Consider the following 12,283-nt stretch of genomic DNA (forward strand, 5'->3'; position numbering starts at 1 on the left):
AAAATTAAGGCCCAGACCCTGTTGCTCCAAGTCAAATAGTTAGATATAAACAAAATTTATATTAAAAAATCAGGTTTTAAAAAAGTTTTGAAAGTCTGTACTCCTCACCACTCTGCTACAAAATGATGAATGAAAAAGCCTTCTCAGTAGTCAAAATAATCATTAGAAAGTAAGTACATTTAAAGCTTTGTTGGTTAGTGTTGTCCCAATGTGCAAAGTTTGCGGGTTCCATCCCTGGTCAGGGCACATACAGGAATAGATTGATGTTTCTGTTTGTCTCTCTCTCTCCCTTCCTCTTGCTCTGAAATCAAAAAATAAAATAAAATAAAATAAAGTCTTTATTCTTTAGTGACAATAGATTAGTTTGTAAGTGACTTAGTCCCTCAAGTCCCCTCAGCAATTTGGCGAGGTTCTATTAGGTTCAGCCTAGGTTGTTCTCCTTTTCTCTCTGTAGTTTGGCTAGATAACAACTGCCAGTTCATTCTGGTTAGTAGTTTGTTGCATCATATTGAATAAGTGATTGGTGTAGGTTAGCCCTGAAATCTTAATAAGATGTGTAAGGCTTGTTTGATTGTGTAATCCATGAATAAGGTTAGATTTATTGATGTTCCGAGAGAAGCCTCTCTCCTAACCATTTGCATTTCTTTTTCTTACCCATATAAACCACACACACACATTTACATAACTGCAGAAAATACTCAGGCTCAGAATTTTAATTTTAGAGATAAATATCTATAGAAAGTAGACATTTTATGCTCCATGGTAGGTACTTTACTAAATATATTTACATGAATTAGGCTATTTAACAAGCTTATTTATTTGATATCCTTATCATCAGTAGAAGAGTGTCAGCAAATTAGGATGTAAAATATTTTTTCTGTAAAACTTTTTAAATTAAAAAAATTTTAATTAAATTTATTGGGGTGACACTGGTTAATAAAATGACAAAGGGTTCAGGTGCACGATTCTACAACACATCTTCTGTACACCGTATTGTGTGTTCATTGCCCATGTCAAGTCTCCATCCGTCACCATTTGTCCTCCCTAAATCCTCCTCTACCCTCCACTCCATCCCCACCTCCCGCAATCACCACACTGTTGTCTGTGTCTGTGAATATTTTTCTCTTTTTTTGGTTCTGTTTTGCTCAATCCCTTTACCTCCTTACTCAGCCCCCTTCTACAAATATTCTTGTTAAATTATTTTTTTAGATACTAGTATATTTATAATAATGGCCTTAGTGAATTATTTAATGTGTGAAACTTTAGGAAATCAGTGAACTTATTTCTAGATATTGCTTAAAATACATTGTGATCTTGCAAGGGAACCTGTATTTTTGGTTTTGGTTTGTCTTTTCACCAAGATGTAGCTTTACTTATATATTTGATCATGCTATATATTTATATACATGTTTGTTATTTTTATCTATAACATTAAAATGTTTTTGGATATTTAAATGAATTATATTTTGTGGAAAAAAGTAATTATGAGGCATTTTTTTCCTTTTTAAAGATTTTAATGGATCATCAAAACCTGTCAGAACATGTACTCTGCATGGTTTTATATCTGATTGAATTAGGACTTGAAAATGCAGCTGACGAAGAATCAGATGAAGAGGTAAGTAGTTTCTTATATTAAAGTTATAACACATCTTTTTCTTTTAAGTGAGAGGAGGGGAGATAGTGGGATAGACTCCTGCATGTGCCCTGATTGGGATCTACCTGGCAACCCCCATCTGGGGCTGATGCTCAAATCAACCAAACTATCCTCAGTGCCTGGGTGACGCTTGCATCAGTCAAGCCACAGGATGTGAGAGGAGAAGAGGAAGAGAAAGGGGGAGTGAGGGGAAGAGATAGTCACTTCTCATGTGTGTCCTGATCAGGATCGAATCTGGGGCGTCCATATGCTGGGTCCATGCTCTATCCACTGAGCCAACTGGCCAGGGCCATAACACATCTTAATAAAAGTAATATGTAATCTTGAAATGTGTTTATATACAATCTTTTTAAGAAACTACTGGAAAAGACTTTTTGATCTTTAAATTCAGGAGTTTTTAGGGGTCTCACTGGTAGATTAAACTCTACTTCTGGAATTATTGAATTTGAAATTTGTGAATTTATAGTATATAGATCTAAGAAAAATGGTTAATAAATTTTGTGTTGTGTTAATAACATTGATTACTAGTAGTAATAACTTCAGTCTAGGAAGTCTAATAATTTGATTAGGGATTATTATTGAATAGCAAATTTTTATAAAGATTTTAAGATAATGAAGTAAATGTTGTGTTATAGGAGAATGTTTGAAGTACTTAAGTATACAAGTGAAGATCTTTCAGGACTTTAGAAGTATCATTTCATAAAAGCAATTGTTTCTACAAATTGATTTTACAATATAAGATATCTTCATTTCCTTCCTCCAAAAGGACAAAATAAACACAACAGCAGAACACAAACAGATAGTGTCCTGGCTAGTGGTGCAATGGATAGGGCATTGGCCTGGAGTGCTGAGGTAGCTGGTTCCATCTTGGAGTTCACCAGCTCAATCCTGAGAGCACTGGCTTGATTCTAAGGTCGCCAGTTTGAGCCCCGGTCAGGGCACATATGAGAAGCAATCAATAGCACAAATAAGTGGAACAATGAGTTTATGCTTCTCTCTCTCTCTCTCTCTCTCAAAAAAAAAAACAAAAACAAAAAACAAAAAAAAAAAAACAGAAACAAGAAAGCAAGCAAAAAGAGTAGGTAGTACTTTGTAGTCTGTTGAATCAACATATATTCTTTTATAGATATTAAAGGGTCATTAAGATTTCTCTAAGACTGTCAGATTTTAGTTGAATTTTTACACTTTTTTCCGCAGTTAGTCCAAATTACCACTCTTTGGCTATATGATGAGTTATAATGGGTGATGAGAAATATTCTGTACTGTTAAGTATTTTCACATCGAAAAATGTACTTTTTCAAGAGAAATTTAGCTGACTTCCATTAACTTACTCGTATTAGTATTGAGAAATTTATTCTTGTATTTAAATTTGGTTTTATTAGCACTTTATAATTTGTGGATGACACTCTAGGGCAGGGGTCCCCAAACTACGGCCCACAGGCCACATGCGGCCCCCTGAGGCCATTTATCCGGCCCCTGCTGCACTTCCGGAAGGGGCACCTCTTTCATTGGTGGTCAGTGAGAGGAGCATAGTTCCCATTGAAATACTGGTCATTTTGTTGATTTAAATTTACTTGTTCTTTATTTTAAATATTGTATTTGTTCCCGTTTTGTTTTTTTACTTTAAAATAAGATATGTGCAGTGTGCATAGGGTTTTGTTCATAGTTTTTTTATAGTCTGGCCCTCCAACGGTCTGAAGGACAGTGAACTGGCCCCTGTGTAAAAAGTTTGGGGATCCCTGCTCTAGGGATTTAGGAATATGACTGACAGTGGATGATTATTTGGGCTTGTTACATCTCCACTGTACCTTATCCCTGACTTGATAAGGGTTGCTATTCAGTATGTTTATGTTTTAGGTATCAGTATGTGGACCAGAACGTTGTCATGACAGTTGGTTTCCTGGCAGTAATTTAGTATCCAACATGCGGCACTTTATAAACTATGTTAGAGTGAGAGTTCCAGACACGGCTCCTGAGGTTAAGAGAGACTCCCCTGCAAGTACCAGCTCTGATGGCTTAGGTTCTTTACAAGTAAGTGTAAAAGAGAGAAAGAAAAAAAAGAAAGGTTTTAAGTTATGTTGGGATATATTATTTATATTATTCTGTCATACCCAAAAGAAAAATAAATGTGGTTGTGGTTACAGATAACTATAAATTGTCTTTTATTTCCTTGATATATCTAAGCAACTTCTGCCTCACCTATCTTTTTCCTTTAATCTGCCAGAGTTCACGACGGGCTAAAGTTCTTCAAAGAGAGGTAGATGTATGTTATTTGCATTAACTTGCAATATGGCTTTAACCGGAAATGTGGGAAAACACTGAAGTATTTGTGTGTATATGTGTATGTTTAATTAATATGGTTAAATTTTTAAAAATGTTTTTTAATATGTGTGTGTGTTTATATAGTGATTTAGGTATGATTTTAAAGATAATTCGTATTATTGAACTTTAAGAAATAATACTGAATATTTATTAGTGGGTTTTTCTTATTGTTAGAAATATTTTAGACCAACTATAAACAGCCCATTTAGGTCTGTTTACATTTAGCATTGTTACTAACATTTTCAAAATAAATGTTTTCTCAATCAAAATAAATTTAATTTTTAATTGCTGGCAGCATGCCCACTTATAATTTTTTTTTTGCTTCTATGACAATTAACTTTGATAAAATAAGCCTCTAAATCTTAAATTCCATATATTGTGAATTTGGACTCATTTTGGAAGTCAGCTCTCTCATTGCATGTGGCTTAATTAATTTTTAAAATGCAGAAATGAAATATCTTGAAGTGACATGTCAAATAACTAAATTTGAATATCTCTAATTCTGTAATTCACGTTTTTTTGAGTAGAGAACATTGAATCAGACATTTCTCATAATAGAGTCCATTTGTAGGAACTTTCTTTGCCTTTGACAATATGTTCTTGCTGTGAAAATCAGAAAGAGTTTTGATTAAAATATTGGAATATTCATAAGAAGGAGCTTTTGCTTCTAATGCTGGGAGAAAGTACTTTGAAAAACAGCTTGGATGTTGAAATAATGTATATTATAATTTACCTCATAAAAGCTCAACTGATATTGGAGCATTTTTTCTATTCTTACTTAAAAAATTAATGAATTCATTAAACTGACTCGGATCTTAATTAAAAGATGGTTTTTAAGAGCCCTAATGCACTTTGACTACTTTAGTAAAAAGCCTATTTAGAAAATAGATTGAGAAAAATAGTTTAAAAAATATGTTCAAATAACAAATTACAGTGATATTCAAATATAAAATTCAAATATAAAATAGATTAATTTGATATTTCATCTTTATATTCTTGTTAGTAACTGTAAGCATATATGTTAGAAGTAATTTTAAATCTTTGAAGTACCTTAAAAATGAAATTAATTAGCAGTTCAGTATCATTAACTTAGAAAAAAATAACTCGTAATATTCTTAACTGGAAAATATAGCAGTATTCTAGAAATTAGTATAATATTCTTGATGACTGCTGAGCAGAATAACTTTTCTTCCTTTAAACTGATGAGGAATTTAGTTTATAATTCCTCTTTACAATGGCTATGGATAGTATTCAAGCTTTGTCTATTTTCTCGGGTAGATAGGCCCAAGAGGTTGCAAAAGAGGTGTTATTTTGTATCCTTTCCTCCTCATTGTTGTTTTCAGATTGAAGGCCACTAAGTATATTTGAGAAAGAAAGGTGAAGGGTCAGATTTCCTTAAAGACAAAATCTATTGAATAAATATCTGATGAAACTGAACATTCCATTTGGGAAATATGGTGCTAATATGTTTTTAAACTTGACTCTGAATAACTTCTCTTGATTTCTTTCTCTTTTTTAATGGTAGAATTCTGGTACAGCTCAAGTTTTCAGCTTAGTAGCAGAGCGTAGAAAGAAATTTCAAGAGATCATCAATCGCAGTAGCAATGAAGCAAATCAGGCGGTTCGTCCCAAAACTTCAAGTAAATGGTCTGTTCCTGGTTCAGCTCCACAGTTAACTACAGCCATTTTGGAAATTAAAGAAAGCATATTGTCTTTGCTGATTAAACTTCACCACAAACTCTCAGGAAAACAAAACTCCTACTATCCTCCTTGGCTTGATGACATAGAAATTTTAATCCAACCTGAAATTCCTAAATATAGTCATGGAGATGGTATAACTGCAGTAGAAAGAATTTTACTGAAAGCTTCATTGCAAAGCAGAATGAACAAACGCATCATTGAAGAGATATGTAGAAAAGTGACCCCTCCTGTACCACCCAAAAAAATCACTGCAGCGGAGAAGAAAACATTGGACAAAGAAGAAAGGTAATTTTTTGTTTTTTAATGTTTTAAACATGAATGGTACAGTTCAAGATTTGACGTGGCTTCCCTTTTGGCCATCTGAAACTAATCACGTGAACGTTTAGCAGCTATACTCATAGCTGATTGGCTTATAAAAATGGAACCAAACATAGTCAATGGTTGTATGTGTATTATGCTTGAGTTAGTTGGAGGTGAGAAGATACAAGTTTCTAACCTCAACATTAAATTACTGGCTTGAACTTGTAAGCTTCTGTGGAAAAATTGCTATTTCTTTTATTGCTGTGGGGATCTAATACTATAATTCTCCTGCTGTTTTCAAAACTTGTCAATTCAACTTTAAATGAGAACAGAGAATTTTAAAAAACATTTTAAATATATCTCAAAGTAAAAATCTGATTGTTTTAGTTCCTTTTAGTCCTTTCCAATCTTTCCAATATATAATCACTAATCATTAAACAAGTAATGTTTTAAAACACAAGTATGACTCAGGCTTTTGGAACTTTAGATTGCTTTTAACTTGTTGTTAAATCATGAAATTTATAAATTAAAAAAAAAATCTTTCTTGGATGATGTTCCTTTTATCAAGATAAGGGAGGATAGGAGGAGGCTCAGGCTTAGCAGTAAAATTGATATGCTCAGTTTTGTATATTCTGGAGTTTAAGGGAGACATCAGGTGAAGATGTCCAGCCAAGTAAATTTGAGACCTAGCAGAGAATTGTGAGTTATAGCTACAAATTTGGGCATATGGGTAATAATTAAAGCCTTGTCTGTGGAAGAGTGTGTACAGTAAGGAGATGAGAACACTTGACATAGGACTCAAGGAAAAAACATTAAAGGAAGTGACTGAGGTAGAAGTACCTACAAAAGTGACTGAAAAAGGATGCCTGGAGTGGAATAGGAGGAAGACTACAGAGAGCAGCACTCAAGAAGGCGTGGGAAACTTCCTGGCTTCCGTTCATTCTCTATCGAGCAACCTGTTGTTAAAGTGCGAGTAAATTGGACTATTCTTATCTTTTAGTTTTCTGTTCATATCTAAATGTCATAGCTCCTTCTAACAATCATTTTGCTCTTATTTGTTCCTGGTGTTAAATTTTTAGTTTCTTGTTATAAAGAGTCTTCTTGCTCTTGCTACCAACTAACATATGCTTAGGAAATTGTGTTGTTGGAAATCCAAATTCTACTTTAATTATTCACATTTTAAAATAAATCTTGGATTTTATTTTTATATTTAAGCCAGTGATTTTCAAACCATTTTAAAGCTGTGGAATCCTTTTAAGGACAATCTTACATGCAATTTAACATGTAGTTCATGTTGTTCTCAATTGTGTACCAAGGCCTTTTTTTAAAATAATTTTTTATTTTTAGTTACAGTTGACATACATTATTATATTAGTTTCAGGTGTACAACGCAGTGACTAGACATTACATAACTTACTAAGTGATCATCCTGATAAATCTTGCACCCATGTGACGTTGTACATAGTTATTAGAATATTACCGACTATATTGCCTATGCTGTACTTTACATCCCCATGAGTATTCTGTAACAACCAATTTGTACTTCCCGTTCTTGCCAAACCCTGTCCGATCCAAGGCCTTTTCATACATTATATACTCTTGAAAAATAGTAGATAAGTCTTTAGCATGTCTGGTACTTATCACTTCCTTTTTGTTTAATCTAGACGACAAAAGGCTAGAGAGAGGCAGCAAAAATTGCTTGCAGAGTTTGCTTCACGACAGAAAAGCTTCATGGAAACTGCAATGGATGTTGGTAAGTCAAAATGAATTAATTTAGAACTCTCATAATTACAGTTATTATCTTAGTGATTATTTAGTCTAATTTTCCATCACTTTTAACCATTACTGACAGATGATTTCTAGTCTTTATTTAAACCATGGGGTGATGGAAGATCAGACATTAATCATAGGTAGTGCCTTCTGTTGTTGAGTAGCTACAGTTAGAGAGCTCTTCCTTATGGTAGCAATACAGTATCCTCCCACTGATTTCTTCTGATAAATTTTCCTTTAGGGTTGTGAGGTTCACCAGCATGCATTTACTATCCTGATTTTTTTTGTGTGTGAAATTATCCTAAGATCTTTAAAAAAGTTTTCAAAGATGTTTAGTGCCTCCTCCTTCTGCTAATATTACTTGAAATCTGCTGCACTTTTTATTTCATTTGGATTAGTATTATCATTTGTACAATGAGAGGCAGCGCCATTTTCTGTATGATAGTAGGTTGATTTGAGTAGTAGTTTACAAACATTGGAGAAATAGATTAAATCCCAATTAATCTGTCTTCCATTAACTAGTATACTCCCTTCTCTATTTACTTCTTGCTTTCTGGTGATGTTCTTAGACAAGAATATGAAAGAAAAGAAAATCAAGCATTTACACTGCTCACAAAAATTAGGGGATCAGGGAACGTGCAGACACTCCAGTGCTTTCAGCCTTTCATATAGTGCATTTTCACCAAAGAAATAAAAGTTGGTTTTGCATCTCATTTTCAAAATCAAACAACTTTCTTTGACTGTCATTTGCTTTTCTGATGTCCTTGTTTAATAAAAAAAAAATCAAATGCTTTTTTTATTGCTTCATATTCATTTTGAAATATCCCCTAATTTTTGTGAGCAGTATATTTTAGTTGCATAAGGCATACACATCTGTGCATTCAAACCTGCATATACATTTTCATGCTTTTGTGCACATAAGCACACATAACCAATGTTTAGAAGAGGTGTGGAGTGGGGGTCAGTCCAGATTTAACATAGTGTCTTCTAAACCATCAACAGTGGAGTTTATGTTCAGAATATAACTTTGATGTAAAGAATACTTAAATTTTGTTTTTTGGATTAACTTAGTATCAGCTGACTTTCTTATATGAAAGATGAGAATTTAGTTTATTGTACTACTCTCCCTTTCTCCATCTCTTCTTTTAATTCTTTCCAAATATTGATAATTATATATATTTTTACATATTAAATATAATTATAATATCTATTAATTGTTGCATCTCTACCCCTTTGTTGCATCTTTATACCCCTTTATATAAAATAAACTAATAAGTATCCCTATCTTTCCTTTCATTTTTGCTTTCCTCATCTTTGTCTTCCACCTTTTATCAGTTACTTGTTTACTTTTAAGTTGTTAAGGTTGCTGATATTTTGTTTTGCAGTTGCAACCATGTCTTTCATATAAAGGTTGACTCTTAAAGTTGAAAAACAACTAATATGGCTTTCTGAATGTTGTTGAGGCAGGGCTAGTAGTGTGCTAAGGTGCATTTACTTTTTTTTAGCCCAGTGGCGTGACTCCTAGACCACTTAAAGGAGATTGTATTTAGTATATAGCCTTTTTTCTTAGTCTCTCTCAGTTGCTAAAATATACCAACCTTTACTCATTTCTATCTGGGACATTACATTTTTATATTGTCTTTTGTTTTTCCAGAAGTTCCCGGCTGCACTTTTTCCTTAATTAATGCATCTTTATGATCACTCAATAATAGTGTCCTTTGTGTGTTATTCTGTTCCAGTCTGGTCCATTTGCTTTGAAGACATGCTGTACAGCTATTGCCTTGGGATTTTCCTCTTATAGGGTTGATCTGGAGTTGCCTGAATCTTGTATCATCTCTTTTTTTGGTCTCGTTTTATTGGAGTGCAGTCTCAAGTGTATTGCTGATAATGATAGTGTGGAGGCTAATCTTTCTGATTCTTTATATATAGCTGGATGGGACCTTAGTTTTCTTTCATGCTTGATTATTCACTTGGATGAATGTAGGATTTCAGGTTGATAGACATTTTCTGTCGCAATTGTTAAGGCAGTATTCCCTTGTCTTTTGTCATTTAATTGATGAGAAGGCTGGTGATAGTTTGATTTTTATTTTTTTTGTAGGTGAGCATTGTTTTCCCCTTTTATGTGACACTTTTACAATTGTCTGATTATTAGAGATCTGAAATTTTATGATTTGTATGTAGGAAGATCTTTTTTTTCATTCTCCTTTGTACTTAGTGGGTCTTTCAGTCTGAAGATTTAAATCTTTGAAGTTCTGAGAAAAATTTTTCCTATGAATTTCTTGATAACTAGTATAGTCATCCTCCAAGATGACCTTCGGTGATCCACGCCTCCTGGTGTTTATGCCCTGTGAACTCCTCTCCCATATTGCCCCAGAATTGGTATACATGTCCACTGGAATGTGGCAGAAGTGATGGTCTGCTTCTCTGAGATTAGGTTATAAAAGACACGGTGGCTTCTGCTCTGATTGTTTTTTCTTTCTCTTGGATTATTTATTCTGGGGAAAGACAGCTGCCATATTGTGAGCAACCCTATGGAGAGTCCTATGTGGTAAGTGACTGAGGTCTCTGGCCAATAGTCATGTGAGTTTAGATGTGAAACTTCTAACCCCAGTTAAGCCCAGGCTGATCCCAGATTCCTGACCCTCAGAAACTGAGATAAATGTTAGTTTAAGCTGCTAAATGTTGGGGATAATGTGTTAAAAGAGCAATAGAGAACTATTACAATACTTTTTTCCTTTTATATTCTTCATTTTCTTTTTATGGGAGTCCTCCTAGTTGTATATTGGATCTTTTGGCTTGATCTTTTAATGTTTTATCACTTATCTGTTTGTATGCTTTACGTGCTTAGAGATTTCTTTTCTCCAGTATCTGTTCTTTGTCTATAGATACTCCTTTTCACATTTTCCTAAATGTGTTAGCTCTCTCTCTTCCTCTCTAAATTATCCTTTATACTTCTGAATCACTTTAAAATTTATTAGTCTTTAATGTTGCTATTTTCTTCATTTGCTTGAGAATCCTTGATTGTCCTGGAAAGGTGGTCTGGGTAGCTAATTTGGGTTTACTCTGTTGAGGTGTAAATAGGTTTGATCCTTGTTGTGTTTAGCCTGTATAGATGGGTGAGGCATGTTGACATGTCAGACTCAGATCTGGGTCGGAGGACAGCAGACTGGTATGTTTGGACCCCCATATGTTAACACTCACCTAGAAACTCCAGCACTCTCCAAGCAACTTAACTCAGGTTTTGGAGAAGGATAGTCTTTTTCTTTTCTTTTTTCCTTCTGAGGTAAATGCCAAGCCACCTGAATGCTCTGTTCAGTTGCTGAGTAATGAGTTCTGCATATAGTCCTTCAATTAATTACAATATCTTCAGAAACATAAGTATACTTATCTTAAACATAAGTATAAAGTGTTATACTTATGTTTCCTTATGTTTCCCTTTTTCGGGATCACTGGCTTATTCTCAGCTCAGAGTTGACATTCTAATGGACAAGTCATTTTTGTAACTTTCTCATAATACATAAGTGGTTGCAGCTATTATGGCTTCTGTCATTTGTCAGCATGTCTCTACCTCCTCCAATAGCTCAGAAATTTTACTGACATCTCTTGTTGGTTGGTGAAATTCTCTTCTACAACTCAATCCTTTTATTATAATTAGAGTAAAATTAAAATTACTGTTATAAAAGCATTAAATTTTTATTATAGTTACTTAGAAAACACATATAATCAAAAATAAAATAATAATGTTCTTCAACCAGATTTCCTAACCTAGCTTGTATCTTTACAGATTTTTTACAAGTTTATATTGCATATAAATGCCTTTTTTTTTTTAACCAAAATGAGGTAATTGCACAAGGCAATTTCTATTTATTTATTTGTTTGTTTATTTATTTTTAGTGTGGAGAGAGAGAGAGAGCAAGGGACAGACAAGGACTGACAGGAAGGGAAAGAGATGAGAAGCATCAATTCTTTGTTGCAGCTCCTTAGTTGTTCATTGATTGCTTTCTCATATGTGCCTTGACCTGGGGGGCTATAGCAGAGTGAGTGACCCTTGCTCAAGCATGTGACCTTGGGCTCAAACCAGCAACCATGGTGTCATGTCTATGATCCCACACTTAAGCCAGTGACCTTGTGCTCAAGCTGGTGATCTTGTGCTCAAGCCAGTGACCTCAGGGTTTCAAACCTGGGTCCTCAGCATCCTAGTCTGACGGTCTATTGCCACTGCCTGGTCAGGCACACATGTAGTATTTTAAGAAAAATTTCAAACATGGAGAGAAAGAGAGATAGTGAGGCAGACTCTCGCATGCACCTCCGACTGGGATCCGCTAGGCAACCCCAGTCCGGGGCTGATACTGAAATCAACTGAGTTATTTTTAGCACCTGAAGCTGACCCTTGGACCAACAGATCTATCCTCAGCGCCCAGGGCTGACGCTCAAACTAATTGGGCCACTGGCTACAGGAGGGGAAGAGGAAGGGGGGGGAGAGGGAGAGAGTAGCAGGTGGTCACTTTTTCTGTGTGCCCTGTCCAGAATTGAACC

At 34.4% G+C, this 12,283-nt stretch overlaps 1 protein-coding gene across 1 annotated transcript in view; it reads left to right on the top strand.

The window, feature by feature from the left end:
- Positions 1 to 12,283, top strand: part of UBR3 (ubiquitin protein ligase E3 component n-recognin 3) — a 236,238-nt gene that overhangs the window by 128,561 nt on the left and 95,394 nt on the right. The window contains exons 21-24 of the mRNA XM_066345546.1: positions 1,511 to 1,615; positions 3,512 to 3,685; positions 5,502 to 5,962; positions 7,642 to 7,730. Coding sequence (XP_066201643.1) covers positions 1,511 to 1,615; positions 3,512 to 3,685; positions 5,502 to 5,962; positions 7,642 to 7,730 — 829 coding nt within the window. The remainder of the gene's footprint in view (positions 1 to 1,510; positions 1,616 to 3,511; positions 3,686 to 5,501; positions 5,963 to 7,641; positions 7,731 to 12,283) is intronic.

This window comes from Saccopteryx leptura, chromosome 7 (genome assembly GCF_036850995.1).
Source record: "Saccopteryx leptura isolate mSacLep1 chromosome 7, mSacLep1_pri_phased_curated, whole genome shotgun sequence".
Lineage (NCBI taxonomy): Eukaryota > Metazoa > Chordata > Mammalia > Chiroptera > Emballonuridae > Saccopteryx > Saccopteryx leptura.